Source organism: Paroedura picta, chromosome 3 (assembly GCF_049243985.1).
Source record: "Paroedura picta isolate Pp20150507F chromosome 3, Ppicta_v3.0, whole genome shotgun sequence".
NCBI lineage: Eukaryota > Metazoa > Chordata > Lepidosauria > Squamata > Gekkonidae > Paroedura > Paroedura picta.
Window position 1 is genome coordinate 128,693,909 of NC_135371.1, and position 20,929 is coordinate 128,714,837.

A 20,929-nucleotide genomic window follows, 5' to 3' on the forward strand; every position below is an offset into this window, starting at 1 on the left:
TTAGGACCTATATTGTTATTCATCTAGCAATGTTAGTCCTGCTGTTTCTTGGATATATCATGATCTATATTTAAGAACATTTAGCTTGGGCAAATTAGCTATATCCACCAATTATACCACTATTCTTACAAGGATACTGACCAACATGGAACAGTTAGGGAGAGTTTTCCACCGTTTCCAATGCATGCTTTTGGGGGCAAAGTAATCCATTTTAGTGACTGCAGACACTTAACCCATTAATCCAGATTAACCCCTTTAATTCTTTTCAATAGCCCTGCTCAGGTTGGGTAGCTGAGAATGAAATACAACTGTTTGGCTTTTCCCCCTTATCAGTATGTCATCTTGTGTTCTCAGGAGCTAAAGAAACATTCAAACAATGAATCTGGGATGTAGCTTCTCAGGCACAGAAAGCCAGCTTGGTGTAGTGGTTAGGAGTGCGGACTTCTAATCTGGCGAGCCAAGCTTGAATCTGCACCCCCCCCCCCCACACACACATGCAACCAGCTGGGTGACCTTGGGCTTGCCACAACACTGAGAAAACTGCTCTGACCAAGCAGGAATATCAGGTCTCTCCCAGCCTCACCCACCTCATAGGGTGTCTGTTGTGGGGGAAGGCAATTGTAAGCCACTTTGAGACTCCTTCAGGTAGAGAAAAGCAGCATAAAAGAACCAACTCTTCTTCATCTCTAGCCACTGCTAGAAAATCACAGCCAAAGCACTGGGCCATCTTTATGCTTAAGAATTCTCCAAATACCATAGAGCTTTCAAGCTTGCCCATTTTAATGCCTGCTGTCAGTGCTATTAGAAGGGAGATATTTACGCATTCCCTACCCTTAAAGTATGTGTTCCTGCCAATTGAATGCAGTCGAAACAGTGGAATCTGTGTTATTATACTGTCCATTTTATAAGGACATTCGTTCTACTTATCCCTATTCTATCAAAGTGCCCAGAAAGATTTGGAAAATTCTATGAAAATATCATCCTTGCTGAATACTTCAATGAGACCATCTCTTAAAGTGGCCAAATTCTGTGCTGAGACTCTTTCCATGAGAAAGCAGATATTCCAGACTTTTAAATAATGGTAAGGTATAATTAATTACAGTGCAATAAGGTTATGACTTTTAATTTTACAATTATATGTAAACAGTGTGGGGGTTGTTTACCGATCCACAGATCATAACATAATACTAGCATCTTGAGTGGAGAGAACTGTATAATCTCTAGAGATGTCAATGGTGTTGTTTCCATTTATAACTGCTAATGATGATAACTTGGAGGCCATATTCATCAGTTTGGCTCCTGATCTTATTGATACCTTTTTCCTTTGAGCAACACTGTCCTTCCATCATGTTATAATATAATAATCAGTGTTGTTGATCATTGTATTTCTTCAAACAGTCCTGCCCACAACTCTTTACAGCTTTGAGCTGTGTAAAGTTCACATAGTCTTGCATCAGACCATGCGATGTATGCCCCATTCTATAGCTTTCAGTGGAACTTTGAGGTGGCTAACTTTTCCTAGATTATACCGAACATCTTATTTTAAGCAAGTCACTGTGCACCTTTAAGACTCTGATAGTAGGAGATTTTTATTATTCATTTAACATAATTATAACGGTATAACAGTAAATACCTAAAAATGGAGAAACAAAAATAATGCATTAAATAAATTAATAAAACAGAGAAGGGGAGAATGTTACTTTGAGTCTCCATTGAGAAGGTAGTGTATAAAGAAAAGAAAGAAAGAAATATGGGCATCATAGTGGTATAAAAATTAGATAAAAGTAAATCCCGTGAAAGCTTGTTAGCAGCAGATGCCTAATGACTGCTGTTTACTATTGCCAATGATATTTACTCTCTTAGAATCCAGAATTCTTATCCCACCACTACCACTGCACATTCACACACTCAGAACAGAAGGTAAACACTGAATACGAGCCATGGTGAATACCTGATATGCTATGCCGCCATGCAGCTCCTATGCAGTGGTAGTAGACATTCCTGTTGTTGTGCTGTCTATATTTATTATATGTGTATGAGCAGGTTATATTGAAACTTGTGATGGATTACTTGATACGCACTTATGCATATATAACTGTTCTGTTCCTTTGCTATAAGAAAGTTGCTATGCTAAAAATCTGTGCCAAAACTGAACAAGTTATGTTAATTGAGCAAATGTGCTTATTTGGCATAATTTATTCCTGGACTAGCTTCTGCTACTGGTGATAAGAGCCCAAAAATATACAGGCCATTGAGGTCCTGCCGCAGAAACATGTCCATCATACAAGTGTACCGAGGGTTTGAAGATTTCACTACTTTAAAGTGTATATCAATGTTGAGGGCTAGCTTTATTTATTAAAGTATTTATATCCTGCCTTTCAACTTGGTTCAATAATAACTGTTATGGAAGAATGATTCTGAAAACATTCCCAGCTAAAACAAAACAGCAAGTCCCCTTCCCCACTCCCCCTTGAAAACGGCCTGCCATTTAAACCTCCTCAAAGCACCACCAAACAGGCAGGTCTTGCAGTGACTCCTGAAGATCTCCAAAGAAGGGCCATTCCTCACTTCTTCACGAAGACCATTCCATAGAGCCAGAGCCACAATGGAGAAAGCACAAGCTCTGGTCAATGCCAGATTGGCTTTGGTGGTGGGACAGCCAACAGATGGCTGCCTTATGACCCTTGTTGGTGCACAGAGACATATGGAAGGAGATGGTCCTTCAGATATATAGGTCCCACATCATGAAGGGCTTTAAAGATAATAACCACCACCTTGAACTGAACTCAGATACCCTTAATAAGGAGCCTCTTGTGGTGCAGAGTGGTAAGGCAGCAGACTTGCAGTCTGAAAGCTCTGCCCATGAGGCTGGGAGTTCAATCCCAGCAAGCCAGCTCAAGGTTGACTCAGCCTTCCATCCTTCCGAGGTCGGTAAAATGAGTACCTAACTTGCTGGGGGGTAAACAGTAATGACTGGGGAAGGCACTGGCAAACCACTCCGTATTGAGTCTGCCATGAAAACGCTAGAGGACGTCACCCCAAGGGTCAGACATGACCCGGTGCTTGCACAGGGGATACCTTTACCTTTACCTTTAATAAACAGAGGCTAGATAGCCATCTGATGGAGAGGCTGATTCTGTGAAGGCAAATGGGTGGCAGATTACAGTAGATGAGTGATTGGGATGTGAGTGTCTTGCATAGTGCAGGGGGTTGGACTAGATCAGTGGTCCCCAACCTTTCTGAGGCTGGGGACCGGCAGGGCATCAGGCCGCGCCCGCGCGGACCGCGCCCACTCATCGGGCCGCGCCCACTCATCGGGCCGCGACCGCTCAATCGGGCCGCGCCCCACGGGCCACGCCCGCTCATCGGGCCGTGCGGCCCGGCCCTGATTCCCTCTCCCCGCCCTCCCACAGTAAGAAGCTTCCCGGGCCGCAAGCTTACGGCCTGGGAAGTTTTTTACTGCGGGGGGGGCGGGGAGAGGGATCCGTGGCCTGGCACCGTGCCGGGCCGCGGCCCGCAGGTTGGGGACCACTGGACTAGATGACCCATGAAGTTCCTTCCAACTCTATGATTCTATGATTCTATTATTCTAATCTGTATTCTAAGCTCTGTATTCAAACTGATGGCTAAGAATGGCATGGTCAGTTGTATCATAGGCCACTGGGAGGTCAAACATTGTCAACAGGGAAGATTATCCTCTGTCCAGCTTTAAATAGAGATTGACTACCAATGCAACTACAGCCATTATGGTGCCATTATGGAAACCGGCTTGGTGTTGTAGTTAAGAGCATCGGCTTCTAATCTGTTGAGCTAGGCTTGATTCCACGCTCCCCCACATGCAGCCCGTTGTGTGACCTTGGGCTCGCAACAGCACTGATAAAGCTGTTCGGACTGAGCAGTAATAGCAGGGCTCTCTCAGTCTCAACTACCTCACAGGGTGTCTGTTGTGGGGAGAGGAAAGGGATTGTAAATCATTTTGAGACTCCTTTGGGTAGAGAAAAGCAGCTTATAAAAACCAACTCTTCTTCAATTGTATGTATATATTATTTGTGTGTGTGTATATATATATATATATATCTTCGTCTATGGGCCTTTGTTTTAAGAGACTTATGATATAAATGTTGCTTAGTATATAGAAAATTATCTGGATCCCTCCTAAACTGTTCCAGATGCATTGACTGTAAATCAACATTGCCAAATATACCTCACCCAGTTATAAATGTTTAATTGTTAGGGTAATACTAGAAAGATGGTGGTAATGCTACACTAACAAATCATTTGATAATGAGTTACTCTTCCAACATACCAAACCAAACTCCCTAGATTCTGAACATGTGGGAACCAAGAGCACATTCCCAGTGTTTGCACCTTAATGAAGTTCTTTCCCAATTTCCACTGCTGATTAAGGGCACAATCCACACAGGAATGTGTCCCATGGGAGTCTCACGGGTTGTGCAACAGCACTGCTGTTGTGCAAGTCCCATTCATTTCAATGTGGCTTTCATCAAGGCACTTCCCAATGGATTGTGCCCAGAAATGATGTTTTCAAAATGCTTCAAGGGGAAAAGCCAAGAAAAAGACAGCACTGCATTAAGGACATCTTGTCCATATTTGTCCAGATGTGTGTCCCAAGACACAGAAGAGTAGGCTTAGAACAGAATCAATCAGAGAAGGCATTCCATGGGATCAGCAATCAAGCATCTGCTTTTTATCAATTTTTCATCTTGCGTGCTATGCCATAGCAAATATTAGACTTGGGAAACCTTGCGACACTATACAAAAACATTTTTCTAATGCCTGGCTTTGCATGGCTGCTTTTCTCCCAAGCCAACCTATGTTAAAAATTCACATGTAAACAAGGTCAGGGGAAAGGTCCAAGGTGTATTGAGCTGCTTCTTAGCCAGCATCCAAGATCTGAAGCTAATGAACTTTAAAGAAAATCAGAGAGAGAACACAGTATGTCTGCAAAGAGGAGTCTGAGAGGGTCAGATGCTTATCGAACATTCACCCCCCTCCCCCCATCTGCACACACCAAGGTCATCAAACTGTGTGCGATCTAGTCATATCAGCAGTGAAACTACTGCTAGGCTTACCTTTGTGGATCTGATATCCATGATGTACCCCAGACCTACTTTCACAGAACAAAACTTATCTGATGAATGGTGATCCGGTTGCCAGCTCTGGATTGGGAAAAACTTGGAGGCTTTGGGGGTCGAGCCTGCAGAGGGCAGGGTTTGGGGAGAGGAGGGGCTTCAGTGGGTACAATGCCATACAGTCCACCTTCTGAGTGACCATTTTCTCCAGGAGAACTGATCTCTGTTGCTTGGAGGTAAGCTGCAATTCTTGGGGATCCCCAGGTCCCACCTGGAGGCTGGCATCCCTAAATGGTGAGAAGCAGTCAGGGTACCCCTTATGATACCAGGTAGCAGTTCTATCCTCCCAAGAATTCCTACTTTAAATGGTACCAGGCACAGGGTGGCTGCCCAGCTCTTCTTTGGCCAGTTCTAAATGGCCCGGATGGTGCTGGTGGTGGCATGTTCTGGTTACAAAGGTGGGTCTGTGGCGTTTTCAACAGGCCCAGCAGGTCTCTTCCACCCAGACACCACCTGCTACCGTTGCACATGTTCACTCCCCTGGCAGCCAGCTCTGCAAGTTGGGGGGGGGGGGTTGGGAGAGCTGGTGTGTGCAACAGCAGCAGGCAGTGTCTGGATGGCTCTGAAAGAATCAGGTGAGGGGGGAAGGCATATAGGATGGCGGCAGGCAATATCTGCAACAAAGCCACAAACACCACTCTGCAAGTTTCAGGTAGGGGATGGGGAGGATTCCCCTGCTTTTTAAAATCCATTAAGCAGGGGGGAGGTTCCAAAGTGGGGGTTCCCTTGGCCCCAGTGGGGGTCCGGTATCCCTACTGCCCTCTGAAGGCTCCACCCCCAAAGTCTCCAGGTTTTCCCCAACCCAGAACTGTTCAACCAAGAAGTGCAATTGCCGCTAGCCGCTCTCAGCCAGGAGTGGTCAAGAAACCAGGCAGACAGCGTTATTTTTCACTTTTTGGAACATGTCCACTTCTGCAGAGTCTCTTAGCTGAAGGAAACAATGAAGAAAGGCACCCACCTAAGTAATAGTTTGGGACAGCTATTTCTACATGATTCTTTTCTACAAGAAGCTATTTCTGTTTTCATAAGAGATCTGTCCAAAAAGCCCACTTCCTCCCCCCCTCTAGGATTGCACAAAAGGTGAAAAACAAACACAATAACTTGTTTATTTATGGGCTGTAATCCTGGGCCTAGTCTGCACACAATAGATAATGCACTTCCAATGCTCTTTAGAAGTAGATTATCCTGTTCTGCACAGGAAACTCCAGCTGCTAAAGCACATTGAAAGTGCATTATCCTATGTGTGCAGACTAGGCCCTGGTTTGGAGAGGGTGTGCCAACCATAGTTTTGTCATTTGGCTGTAATGCCATACTTGCATTTACATGAAACAATAAATGATCAATTCATTAATTAATTTACACTAGGACACTTTGAAGTTCATTAACTCATAGGGTGACCATAAATCTGAGGTGACGTGATGGCACTGAACAGACACACTCAGGAAGAACAACCCTCCCTAGCAAAACAAAACCACTGAGGTGGAGAGCTGACAAATGCAAACAGAAATTTAAAAATAGTTAAAGGGATTTTAAAAACAAAAACACCCTTCGCGTGCACTCATCCTTCTGGCAAAAGCAAATGTATCCCATTTGAATCAGTTCTGTTGCAAGGAATTGGCTGGAGTGTTTGCTAATGGGGATGGCTCAAGCACACCCACACCCAGGAGACAGACAAAGGATTCCCTTTCTTGTCTTATCTTTCAGACACCCTTCCCCCAGTCCCTAGCCCTTTCCCTCCCTTTGCTGCCACACACACTCTTCACACACTGAAACCTATTTTAGGCTGCTCGATGAAGCCCAGGTATCTGGGGAAGGCAGCAGGAGCCACGGTTATTCCATTCGCGGCTTCACACGGCTTCCCTGGCAACCTCCTGTGTGAGATTGTTCAGCCAAGAGAGATGAGCATAATACAGTGGAAATGACAGAGAGAGTAATGTGATGCATGCTAGAGTGCGGGAGCAGCAGCAGGCCATGCTCTGGAAAAGCGTAAGTGACATTAAGGTGGGCTACAGTCCACATTCTTCTGGTGCACCAGATAAAAGGGGAGATGAATGAGATTAATTTAGCAGACCTTCCAGGCATCAGGCGACAAAACTGGATGCCATGGTGAACATTTCCTAAGCTAACTTTCTGTGCCACATAAAGACCCAGGGACAAATATCCACAGCAGCTCCATAGGAGAAGGGGAAGGAGCACAACAGAAGAAACACTGCACTCGTGCACTATAGATTTCAAGCTTTTGTAAGTTGAGAGAAATTCTGCCCCAGTCTCAGTATATTTTCCCTGGGTAAACTCTGTTGAAGAGCATGGAAATTATGCATGAAGATTTAAACATGTAAAACTCAAATTTGCAAGATAGATTCAGGTGAATAGCCATGTTGGTCTGAAGCCAAAGGGCAAAGTTTGAGTCCTGTGGCACCTTTATGACCAACAATTTTTTATTTCAGATGTAAGCAATTGTGTACAAAGCACGCTTCCTCAGACACAATGAAATGGGAATGACGTATGCATATATAGCCATGAATTAGTACACAGCATAATGGAGATATTTAACAGATACATGGGCCTGATAGGAATAACAACTTATATCATTTGTTTGGCTTCAACTCTGGGGGGAAAATTGATTAACAGAAACAACAAACGTTAAGATTAGGGACTAATGAAGAGATGCATTCCCAATTGTGGAACACCGAGAGTAAGTAACACAGTAACAGAGACCCTGTCACTATGCAGATTTGCACGGATAACCTGGGCCTAGATTCTCTGGCTCCAGGCATCCTGTTCTTTTCATAGACTATGTTTCTCTCAAACTGACTGAACTTTTCTGTCTTTCTCTCCTTAACTACATCATGCAGGTTTTTTGTCAACTTCCCATCTGCCAAGCAGTACTTCAGCCAATTCAAACACATGGAAGATCCGCTAGAGATGGAGAGGAGTTTGCAGCTGCGTAAACATGCCAGACGGGTCATGGGGGCTATTAACAGTGTGGTGGAGAACATCTATGATTCAGAGAAGGTCTCCTCTGTACTGGCCTTGGTGGGCAAGGCCCATGCTGTCAAGCACAAAGTGGAGCCCGTCTACTTTAAGGTAATGGCAAGGGTCACTTGTCGAGGGAATCCAAGTGGCACCTCCTAGTAGTGCAGACTATTTTTATTTTATTTATTAATTGGACTTGTATACCGCTGCTCCCAGCAAGCTGGCTTGCGGCGGTTGACAAAAAAGAGACAATGTACAGCAAGTCACATCTAAAACATAACCTAAAACAATCCCCAATAATCTTAAAAACAATCCTCAGCATCAAAAAAAGCCGGTATAATCTATATACTAATAAACTTCGGCTCATATTTTGGACCATCGGACCGGTGCTAATGATAATATTGACAGGCAGTAAAAATAGATGACACAGGATCCCTAATGTAAACCGCCCTGAGCCTCCGGGGAGGGCGGTATAGAAATATAATAAATAAATAAATAAATAATGCTGCCTAATACTGTGCACAGGGACCGAAGGGGGGGGGACCAGATCGTACTCCCCGGGATTACCAACCGTCCCTAACCAAATGCCTGGCAGAAGAGCTCTGTTTTTCAGGCTCAAGGAGTCCTGACAGGGCCTGCAGCTCATTCGGGAGCTCATTCCACCAGGTAGAGGTCAGGAACGAATAGGCCCTGGCTCTGGTCGAGGCCAGGCGTGCCTCCTGGGGGCCTGGGACTTCCAGCAAATTCATACCCACAGAGTGAAGTGCTCTGTGGGGGGCATAAGGAGGTAGGTGATCTCGTAGATAAGCAGGGCCCTAGCCGCATCAAGCCTTAAAGGTCAAAACTAATACCTTGAACCTGATCCTGAAGCTAACTGGCAGCCAATGGAGATGCTTCAGCAAAGGCTGAACATGGGCCCTCCAGGGTGACCTGGTCAGGACCCAGCAGCCACATTCTGCACTAGTTCTAATTTCCGGGTCAGAGAAAAGGGAAGGCCCACATAGAGCGAGTTACAGAAGTCTAATCTGGAAGTGACCATTGCAAGAATCACAGTGGCCAAGTGTTTCGGGGTACAGGTAAGGCACTAGTAGCTGGGCCTGGCATAGATGGAAAAACACTGTCCAAGCTACCTTAGTGACCTGAGCCTCCATAGAAAGGGAGGCATCAAAAGTCACTCCCAAATTCCTGGCTTGCAGTACAAATGTCAGTTGCACCCCATCCAGGCAGGGAAGACGCACTTCCTGCTCCTGTCCCCTTCAACCCAGCAGGGGGACATAAGGCAATAGGTGGTCTTTCTGGTATGTGGGGCCCAGACCGTGGATGGGAAGTGTCAAAGATCACACTCAGATTCCTGGCCAAGGACAAGATATCAACCTGCACCCTGGCCAGGCTGGGAATATACACTTCCTGATCTGCTCAAGCCATCCAGTTATGGCTTCTAAACATCTAGCAAATGTTTCCAGGGGAAAACATATTGAATTATAATTAATTTAAAAAACCTCTTGTGGCAGCAACAAAAGGAAATGGCTGTGGCAGGGACAGGACTGAGGAAAATAGCTGAACCTGTGAAATCAGAATACCTTTATTGGCATAAAAAATCAACAGAACAAAAACATTAATACTTTTATGCAGCTCATCATTGCCAAAAGACTGTCTCTTAGAATAGCCGACAGGATCAAGGCAACTGTCATGATAGATGTAGTCTTGCTTAACATAATATTTATCCGGTGTTTCTCATCTACACAAAGAATACTTAAATTTTCAAATGGTTGGCTAGCAAGAGTTGATAATGGATAAATTTTGTCCGTTCTGATAGTATGTGGGCTAGCGTGTCTGGGACTTTGCACCCATGAATTTATTGGAATCTGCCCTGAGTTGAGTTAGATGGAAAGATAATTAGACAAGCTAACAAATATACTCTTTTTAGTCAGTTTACATCCAAAATATGGAGGTACATCAGCAAAGTTTTTTATATTAGTGGAATTTTCCAGAACCAGGGGAAACATATACTGTTTACTGAAGAACCGAGTAATAGGGCATCTATATCTTCCATTTTCGCTTCTAGAGAGAGTTCAGGTTCGATTTAGTATTTTTATTTGTCTTTTCGGTGGTCCATGCTAAAACTCTTCTTCACATTTCAAAGGAATCTACTTTCTTCCTGTAAGCCTTTGTCATTGTCTGTCACACCCATACCTAGCAATAGAGAATGCTATGGCATGAATTAATATGATCTTGGTCAGCAACAGCACATCTTTACACTTAAGGGTTTTTTTTTCTAGCTCCTTTATAGCTGCCCTCCTCAGTTTCAGTCTCCTTCTGACTTCTTGGATGCATCTCCCTTTGGGTTGATGGTGGAGCCAAAAAATAGAAAATCATGAAAAATTTCAATTTCTTCATCAACATCAAATGGTGTGGCATACCCATTTCCTTTAAAGCCAACTATAGCATTTCATGATCAACCCTATGATATAATCAAAAGCTTTGCTGTAATCTATGAAATACAAGCTGATTTTCTTCTGAAATTCTCTCATATGCTCATTCTATATATGGTAGCAGTCTTTGTTGTAATGTTTTGAGCATCACTTTACTTACATGAGAAATTAATGCAATGGTACAATAGTTGATATAGTCTTTGACATCTTCTTCAGAATTACAATTTAAATTGAACATTTCCAGTCTGTGGCCCTTTATTCTGTTTTCCATTATTTGTTGGCACAATCTTATTAAGATTTTGATGGACTCTGTGGCTTGGGGTAGTTCTATTGCTATCTCATCTACACCTGGTGATTTGTTTTTCCCAATTTCTCTCAGTTCAGCTCTCACTTCACTTTTTAAAACTATAGGTTATTCTTCAAAAGATACTCCTTGAAATAAATCTGTCATCCATTTATCTCCTTTTACAATTCCTTCGTTTATTGTTCCCATCTTTTCTTTGTTTGTTCATGTTCAGTTAGTGTATTTCTATGTTGACCTATCAGCATGCCTGACATTTAAATTTCCCTTTGATGTTTTGGACCTTGTGGAATATATTTCTTGTTCTTCCTTTTTTCTTGCACATGATTTTCTTTACACTGGTTGTTATAATAGTACTCTTTGTCTCTACATGTGAGTTGCTGGAACACTGCATTTAGTCTTTTGATTGTTTCTGAGACCTTTTATTTTTGCTTCTCATTTATCTTTACCAGTTTTAAACATTTTATCCAACATCTGTCCTTTGGCTACAGGAATAGTCTTTGCACATTCTTACTGTAGAATATTTCATAGTTCTTCTGGTTTACATTCAGTTGAACTTAGTAATGCAACTCTTCAGAATGTTGCTTAGATTATTTTTTGGCATTATGACTGTTTTGGTGGGTGGGGTTGCTTCTGAGTAGATGGGTGGAATCTACAATTCTACTACCGCAGCTGCTGCACAGCCACCTGACTTGCAGGTCTGTGAGATTTATTTATTTGGGGTTTTTTTAATGCCAGCCCTTTAAGAACTTGCCTAAGGCAACTTACATAATAAAAAAAATAATATAAACAAACTTGCCTGAGGCAGCTTACATAATAAAAAAAATACAAACAAAGCATTAAAGGACAGCAATAAAAACATAATTAAACTGCCAGACCTACATATAAACAGAAATCATTACAACTGTCCTTTGACAGCTTAAACCAGGTTTTGTGTGTGTGTATTTATATATATATATATACACACACATTTATGTGGCCCCAGGTGAGCATGTACACACTTATGTTTCCCAATTATATTCTGCATGATTGCATCACTTCTAGAAATTCTTAAAGCCTGAATAATGTTTCAGGGGTTTCTCAACCTTAAGAAAATTGAGAAAGGCTGGTTTAAAGTAATAGTTTCAAGTATAAAATATGGTTAAAAGATCAACCCCTTAATTAAAAACCTGGGTGAAATGAAATATTTTGGCCTGGTACCTAAAAGAACAATATGCTGCCAGGTGAACCTAAAAAAAAAGGGCAGGGAAGGGAGGAAATGCTTAATCTAAGTAGGAGAATTCTGCATGAAACTGAATATCACAATATCCTCCTAGAGCAGGGGCAATCAAATTGCGGCCCTCCAGATGTCCATGGACTACAATTCCCATGAGTCCACCAGCTTTTGCTGGCAGGGGCTCATGGGAATTGTAGTCCATGGACATCTGGAGGGCCACAGTTTGACTATCCCCATCCTAGAGTATTTAGATATTCCTACATTTTCCAAATAAAATTTAATGATTATGCTATAGCCTCATTAACCTTACTTCAGTGAGTTTGGGAATGATCAGAAAATCACTCCATTCACAGCTGCCCCACAGCATGTACACATTCTTCTAAATTGTCATAAAATTGAACATTCAGAAGGGGTTACACCATCTGAACTTTTGCCCCCCAAACTTAATTCATTCACCAATAACTTAGTTGTTTAATCTGGCAGACCACAGTGTGCCAGAAGTAAAGAGAGATGTAGTGTTGATAGGTATTTCCAGATTAAACACATCCAAATGTCTTTGACAAACAAGCCTCACCCACTGTTTTGGCTGCATCTTCTGTGTAATTAATAAATTGATGGAAACCAGCTGTTTAGCACATTATATTGTGCCATACAAATAGCCAAACTTAATTTTCATCTTTTTTTGTTTAAAAAAAACCCCAGTAAGCTTCTAGTCCAGCTGATTCTTCATATCTATTTCATATTATAGGGACCAAGCCCTATGAGGAAAGGCTGAGGGATTTGGGAATGTTCATCCTGGAGAAGAGGAGATTAAGAGGGGACATGATTGCTATCTTTAAGTCTTTGAAAGGTGTACACTTAGAGGAGGGCAGGGAGTGGTTCCTGTTGGCAGCAGAGGATAGGGAGTGCAGTAATGGGTTTAAACTATGTGTAGAACAGTACCAGTTAGATATCAGAGGGAGAAATTAACAGTCAGAATAATTCAGCAATGGAATTGGCTGCCTGAAGTAGTAAGCTCCCTCTCCCTGACCATCCTCAAGTAGCAGCTGGATAGATACTTATCATGGATGCTTTAGGCTAATTCTGCATTGAGCAGGGTATTGAAGAAGAAGAAGAGTTGGTTCTTATATGCCACTTTTCCCTACCCAAAGGAGGCTCAAAGCGGCTTACAGTCGCCTTCCCATTCCTCTCCCCACAACAAACACCCTGTGGGGTGGGTGAGGCTGAGAGAGCCCTGATATCACTGCTCGGTCAGAACAATTTTATCAGTGCCATGGCGAGCCCAAGGTCACCCAGCTGGTTGCATGTGGAAGAGTGCAGAATCAAACCTGGCATGCCAGATTAGAAGTCCGCACTCCTAACCACTACACCAAACTGGCTCTCTATTGAACTAGATGGTCCCTTCCAACTCTATGATCCTTTTATTCTCTTTCCTGGGATGTTACAAATTCCCAATTTACAGCACTATTGGTTTTATCTAATAGACACACACGGCCACCATTACTGCTTTATCAAGATAAGAGGCTTGTAGCTTCTACTCCTGCTTCAATGCTACCAGTACCTTTAATGGTTTATTTAGTAAGAAGTCTCGCCCATTGGCACAGACTTGTCAGGGCTTGCGAGACTTGAATGGGAGACCACCAAGGAAGACCTGGGTCACTTCGCAGAGGAAGGCAATGGCAAAACACCTCTGCTTGTCTCTTGCTTGGAACACCCAATGGCTGGGATTTCCGTGAGTCAGGGCCAACTCAAGGGCACATTCTTACTCTTTTCCTTTTCTTACTAAGAACTCCAACACTGGTTAAAAGGAATTTTTGATGTAGTGGCAAGACATTAAAGGTCTCAGAGTTGTACATATTCACTCTCTACATAGTTTTACAATTTAAACACCTCAGTCTTTAAGATATAGTAGTTAAGGGTAAACCAAATTAGACTTTTTCTGTGCTGCTATAAAAATGTTAAGCAATTGATGCCAACTTTTTGAATCAAAAATAAGATAAGATGCATTCTGTCCTGCAGTCCTAACCCATTATTTCTAACCCATTTTACTCCGTACATTTTCAGGGCAGTCTGTCCTCTCCTCTTCAAGAACACCCCTCCCCCCTTCCATTTGTAACATGAGGTTCACTTGGTACCTACTTTACTTTCCTCAGGTGCTGGAACAAAACATTGCTTTTTACTCAAGATTTTAAATATCTGTTGTATTTTCTTTATTTTCTGAGGATTTTTTGTCTACCTGAATGTTTTATTAATATAATTTTAGCTGCTCCGTGTTGTTTTATGCATTTTTATGACATGACTTTCTTTTAATGGCTTTAGCTTGTTTCCGACAGCACTGTTTGAGTTGTAAGCCGCCTTCAATGAGTCTCTGGAGAGGCAGCACATCATTATGTCTAACTAAATAAAGTTACCTGCTGTCACTGACTGAGTGGCATTAAACTTCCAACCAAAAAGAAGACTCTTTCAGTCTTAAGCACTCATGGCTAAGGTCCATTTCATATAATCAACACCAAGCTCATTTGTAGTTTGCACTTGGTATTCCACAGAAAGAAAGCCTTCTGCTCAAGCTCCTTTCAACATTTGCCTTTCTTTTATTTTTAAACCTTACATATAAACATTTAAGGTAAAGGTATCCCCTGTGCAAGCACTGGGTCATGTCTGACCCTTGGGGTGACGCCCTCCAGCGTTTTCATGGCAGACTCAATACGGGGTGGTTTGCCAGTGCCTTCCCCAGTCATTACCATTTACCCCCCAGCAGCAAGCTGGGTACTCATTTTACCGACCTCGGAAGGATGGAAGGCTGAGTCAACCTTGAGCCGGCTGCTGGGATTGAACTCCCAACCTCATGGGCAGACAGCTTCAGACAGCATGTTGCTGCCTTACCACTCTGCGCCACAAGAGGCTATTATAAACATTTAGAATTATATACAATTCACTTTCAAACCCTACAATATTATTTTGATTTTATATAATCACAGCCTGAGCACTTGATACCTTAATGGAATCCAGCAATCTAGGACATTACTTTGTGGCAAATAAACAATCAAATTCAGCTGTCATTAAAAAAAACACACACATATAAACAAATACATTTCTAGTTCTCAAGGTAAAGAAGCTTATAAATATACAAGTACTGAATTGGATCCAGCAATGAGCTTGCAGTCATGGATCTTTTCCCCCACCTCAACTCCAGGAAAGTTGATTCCCAGGGTTATGGGACCCATGTGGAATAACAGTCATCTGGGTTGGTGGGCTATTGAAAGAAAGAAGCAATGAGAAAGGAAAAAAAACATCCATTGTGTCTCTTTGAGTCCAATTGGGGAGTGATTTTATCTCTTCTCCTGGCAGCCCACTGACCTGCATGTGTCCCACGACCTTTGAAATCCACTTTTCCAGAATCAGATATGACTGCTGGAGGAAGGGGATAACTAGGAAGTGAAACTCTGGGTCCAATCCAATGCCTGCAGAATGAGTCCTACATGGGGAGGTCAGTAGAGCTTTTCCATGTATTTGATTCATCTAAGAACCCAGTATGCATACCTTCTCTGTTTAAAAGAAAAGAGCAGCAGCCTTTAATCTGGCGAACCAGGTTTGATTCCCCACTCCTCCACACGCAGCCAGCTGGGTGACCTTGGGCCAGTCACAGTTCTCTAAGAACTCTCTCAGCCTCACCTACCTTGCATGGTGTCTGTTGTGGGGAGAGGAAGGGTAGGTGATTGTAAGCTACTTTGAGACTCCATCGGGTAGAAAAAAACAGGGCACAAAAAAACAGCTCTTCTTCATCTCTCAGAAGAGTACTAATTAGGTTAGTTCAAACATCCCATAAAACCATGGTTTGATTAAATTGTGATTTCTATGGTCACCTAAATACATGCCACTCTACTGAGCATTATTAATTTGGGAATGTCAGACTAGATTCTCAGACCATGTCATGAGGTTGATTTATTAGTCAGAGTTAAAATATAATTTTATCTGATGATGGCCAAATCTAGGTAGCCTGAATGAGTCCTGAGCCTATTCTGCACACACTGGACAATGCACTTTCAATGTGCTTTGGCAGCTGGATTTTCCTGTGCGGAACAGGAAAATATACTTCGAAAGTGAATTGAAAGTGCATTATCTATTGTGTGCAGACTAGGCCCTGGTTTACTCCCCCCTGCTTCCTTTGCTGATCCAGGTCAGGACCCAGATCTCTTTAGGGTAGGCAGGGGAAAGAACAAAAGTGATTAAACCTGTGTTTGTCAAGACACACCAGGATATGAATGATCATCTGGGAGCTGAACCCTCATTTCACAAATGAAGCATTAAAAGGAGTGATGGTTTCATGTTATGTCTGAGCCAAGCCATACGGAACATCACTATCTGTACGATTAGATGAGGCGTCAAAAGTGGTAACATCCAGAAGTGAATGGGAAAATGTTTGGGTCTGCCAGGACACTCTGCCACCAATTAGTTACTAAGGTTTTATCTCATTGTGGATGTGAAAAGGACAGCAAAGGAAGGAAGGTACTGTTATCACCAATAACAATGGGTTGTGGAACTACTTATTTTGTATACAGTTGAGCCCTGCATAGCTATGTAATCACCTACAAAACCTCTTACATTTCATGTTGTTCTGGCCCTACTTTTTTACTATTTCCCCCCTATTTGCACATACTTGCCAGCTAGGATAACAACTCATGTATCATGCATATAATATATGTGCCATCAAGTCACAACCAACTTATAACAACCACAGCAAGGCAAGAGAGAAGTAGAGGTGGCTTGCCATTGATTTCCTGTGCAGAGTCTTCTCTGGTGGTCTCCCTTCCAAATACTGAACCTGCTCAGCTTTCAAGATCTGACAAGATTGGGCGATACCATATTGCTTTCCCTCCCTCTGCAGACAATGCTAATCCCCAAAAAAACTTCTGCCACCATTAGTCTCAAAGGCCCATTATGCACGGCCGCCAAAACGGCGATTTCGGGTCACATGGAAATTGCGGAGGGGGAAGAAGCGAAGCAAACCGCTTATGCACGGGATGGGACACAATGGCAGCAAAACCCAGAGTAACCGATTATGCACGCGGCGATCCCAGCGCCGCTTCTGGTTGTGCCGTGGTCACCCGGAAGCTGCGCTTTCTTCCGCGTTTTGCTAACGCGGCTTTTTTGGCGGCATGCACCGAATCTGCAGCCGGTTGCAGCGTTATCGATTATTTTAATCACCGCCATTCCACCCCAAATGTGCGCTATCCCCCCCCCCGTGCATAATGGGCCTAAGGCATAAGTTCTTTTTGTTCCAATGAATTAATATAGTTACCCTTGCCTGTACTTCCAACACTGGTATTTGGCTTTGAATGTAATGGTTTCCCAGAATTATAGTTTTGCAAGGGTACAGATAATCCTTTCTTGGAGCTTGTTAGGTTCTTTATAGAATTACTGATCCCACTGTGCTTGCTTGGGGGTCCTGACAGTAACAGAGGTTTGAACTGATTTTTAATTGGCAGTATAAATGTGCATATGGTTTACCTCCTATCTTAAAATATTAAATACTGCAAGTAGACAGTGATACCTTTTCTGTTGTAACTACTGCATCATCTAGATCAGACACCTTTTAGATGCATGATGCTGGGCTGGGTAGGGCCTAGGTTGACTGTTTCCATGCTGGGAAATTTGCTGCCCTGACTCTCATGCAGGAGCACAAATCCGGGCTGAATGAGGTGCACCGGGCCAAATACTCCCCCATGCAGGAGCAGGAAGAGGTGGGGCAATCTGTCCCACCTCAAACTCCAACCTGCAGCCCAGCACGAAGCTTCCAGTGCATAGTCTGGATCTTAAGTAGGCTGCAATTTCAATGACTGCGGGTGGTAGCAATAAAGAAATACTAAGAACTAATGGCTGTTTCTTGTTATAAAACATCAAGGAGAAATTGGGAAACTCCTAACTGTTAGTGTGGATTTTTTTCTTCCAGATTCTCTGTGGCGTAATTCTGGAAGTGCTTGAAGAAGAATATACTGATGAGTTCACTCCAGAGGTGCAGAGAGCTTGGGCCAAGATGAAAAGCCTCATCTACAGTCATGTGACCGCCGTGTACAAGGAGGTGGGCTGGGTGCAGTATCCAAACTCTACAATGTGAGCAGACCAGGGAAACTGGGCAGGGTGGGACTGGGATAACTCACCAACCAACTTTCATGACTTCACCCACCAACCAACCTTCATGTCACTCTCAGTAGGCTTATAGGTATACCTCTGTAGCTACTCTGACTTCTGCCATCAGTTAAAAGGGGAAGCGGGTGACCCTTTGTTTCATGGGCAATTTCTCAAAATTGCTTAGCTTGCCATTGAACTGTCTATTTGGGGGGAGATCAGGTACTGCAGGCATAGGTACTAATTAATTCTCCTTAGGTACAGAGAATTAATTCAGAAAGGTACACTGAGATGCTGGCTGGGCAAAAGTTAACCATCCATTTCTGGCAGACCACACAGAGAGATTAGACTGTTATCTGCATGCCTAGCTTCTGATTCTGAACTAAGGAGGGAGGAATAAATACCTTGTATAATTTGAGATGCTTCCAAAATGTTTCCTAAGCTTTAGCTTCACTGTAACAATAATAAATTGAATGCTATCAGACCAATAAGTTTTTAGCTGTGGTTTCTAAAATTCACCACAGGGAAGACTTTCTCAGTCCACAAAATTAAGATTCTCAGTCTTGCAGAGAAAACTATACTTTGCCACATACGTCTTGGAATTAAGGCTCTGTTTGCCATTTCAGATTGTGACCTATTAATGAGGTGAATGAATCTCAAATCCTAAGACTTGAAAGCATAATTTAGAATTAGAAAGTCATAATTTAGAATTCCATTTACTAAGAAACAGATCCCCAGTTTGTTAAACTTTTGCATTTGTATGTCTCATTAGACTTCTCAAACCAGGAAATCTTCAATAATGGCTCTGGTGTGATAAAGAAGAGCTGTTTTTTTTTAATACCCCGCTTTTCACTACCTGAAGGAATCCCAATTTTAATTAATTAATTTAGGATTCCGAGACCAAAGCTGTTTTCACGCATCAAAGGATATCTTTTCTGCCAATTTTTGCAACCACTTGACCATGAAGGTCTTAACCTGCTCTGCTTCCATATCCAGAGCTGAATCTGGACTGGGCTTTTTAACACAGATTACCCCAAACTTTAAAAAGTAATCTACACGTTATTTGATTTCCATTTTGATACTTAGTGCTTTAAATTTTCCCTCTGCACTACCTTTCCCCCGCGATATCCAAGAATGGATATAACATTTGCGAAAAATGCTTTGAAATCTCTAGTAAAGTGTGGATCTCTGTGTGCTGGATTAACTTTTGCCCCCTCCTCCATACCTTCAATATTGATGCTGATGCATCTGTCACTGATTGGTTAGGGCATCAGTTCAAAGACTGCTGGTTCCTGGTTGCCATTCCATCACAAGATTCATTTTGCCCTCATTTTCTAAGTGACTGTGCTCTTGCCCAAAGCCCAGACTTTTATGTGCCGAGATTTGCATTTTGGATTTTCTTTCCCCCTTCACCCCCCCCCCCAGCTTGTTCAGTAAAAGAAAAATAAACAAGCTGCCTCATGCTCCATCCCCCGCTTGCTGTGGGAGCAGCAGGAAATAAACCCCTCTTCAGACTTGTGCTCCTTCAATGCTGGCTGGAGCTTCGCAACCACTGCTCCCCTCTCCCCTCTTAGCTTCCCCAATCAATCAGGAAGGAGAGAGCACCCAGACAATTAAGTGTAGACTGCAACGTCAGTTTCAAACAAAGGTGGATGACCTGGGTTCAGATTGATCTGAATTCAGCAAGATTGCCAACGGGGTAAAAAATGTAAGTGCAGAACCAGCATGGTTCCAGTTTTAACAAATGTTTATAGATCTTCCGAACAAGTGGGGTTTATTCGAAAACATCTGATTCAAACTCAGTTAAGTCTCTTAAGTTTCCATCACAGATTTTAAAGTCTTCTTTCATCCATGAGACTGATTGCATAAGGTTGAACCTATCCACAATCTTGTCTTCTTGCTTTACATCTTGCCAGTCTTTTATAGATCCAGATACATCAACCAAGTCTTGGTATTTTTAAAAAAATCTTTTTTCTTTTGTAGCATCCTATCAAAGTACATTCAGTCAGAGACCTTAAAAGAGAAATATTAGGACTGATCCTAGCCTTATATTTGGTCCATATCTTTAAAAGACTGCTTCTCAGCACATGAAGGTCCTGCCATGCTTGTACTTTCTCACTTGGCCAAAGTAGATTATGCAACCCAGCCCCAAGACCTACTATTTCTATCTTTAGAAAACTTCCTACCGGTTATTTCATCCAATCAGAAATCCACATCACAAATTCTGAATGCAGGCTTGCTCTGAAAAATGACCTAATCCTGTAACAATGCCTCTTATCACTGAGCACCATTATCTGGTTGTGTTTATAAGTATCAGGGCCCTGGAATAGGCCTTGTCTGCTGTCTCTATTGTAAACAAGACACATAACTCATACTTAGATTTACTGGGGTGATACATGATCCTTTCTCTGATAGATTTCCATCTCTAAATTAAATCCCCCTAACCGATAAATCATGTGTAATAGGCAGGTTTCTACCTAGCCATTTGGCCTCGGTTCCCTCCCAGCCCGTAGATATTTTTGTTCTTCCTTATTGCTGCTAACTCACTTGCATAATGTTTGGAGCACGTGATTCACCTCAGCTATCTGTCTAGGTGGCGAGGCATGTCAGTTCCGGGATATTTTCAGAAAGAGCTAAGGGATATTAGAAGAGTGAGCCGGGATTCCCCCACTGATCTTGATTCATCCTGGGTTAGAACAAAGGATTAGTCAGACAGATTGCTGCA

At 42.7% G+C, this 20,929-nt stretch overlaps 1 protein-coding gene across 2 annotated transcripts in view; it reads left to right on the forward strand.

The window, feature by feature from the left end:
* The window catches only part of CYGB (cytoglobin), a 76,300-nt gene that overhangs the window by 25,225 nt on the left and 30,146 nt on the right, over positions 1 to 20,929 (forward strand). The window contains exons 2-3 of one of the 2 annotated variants that reach the window (XM_077327687.1): positions 8,009 to 8,240; positions 18,029 to 18,157. In XM_077327687.1, the coding sequence (XP_077183802.1) occupies positions 8,009 to 8,240; positions 18,029 to 18,157 (361 nt within the window). Of the gene's footprint in view, positions 1 to 8,008; positions 8,241 to 18,028; positions 18,190 to 20,929 lie in introns of both variants that reach the window. The other variant, XM_077327685.1, reaches the window with a different exon arrangement.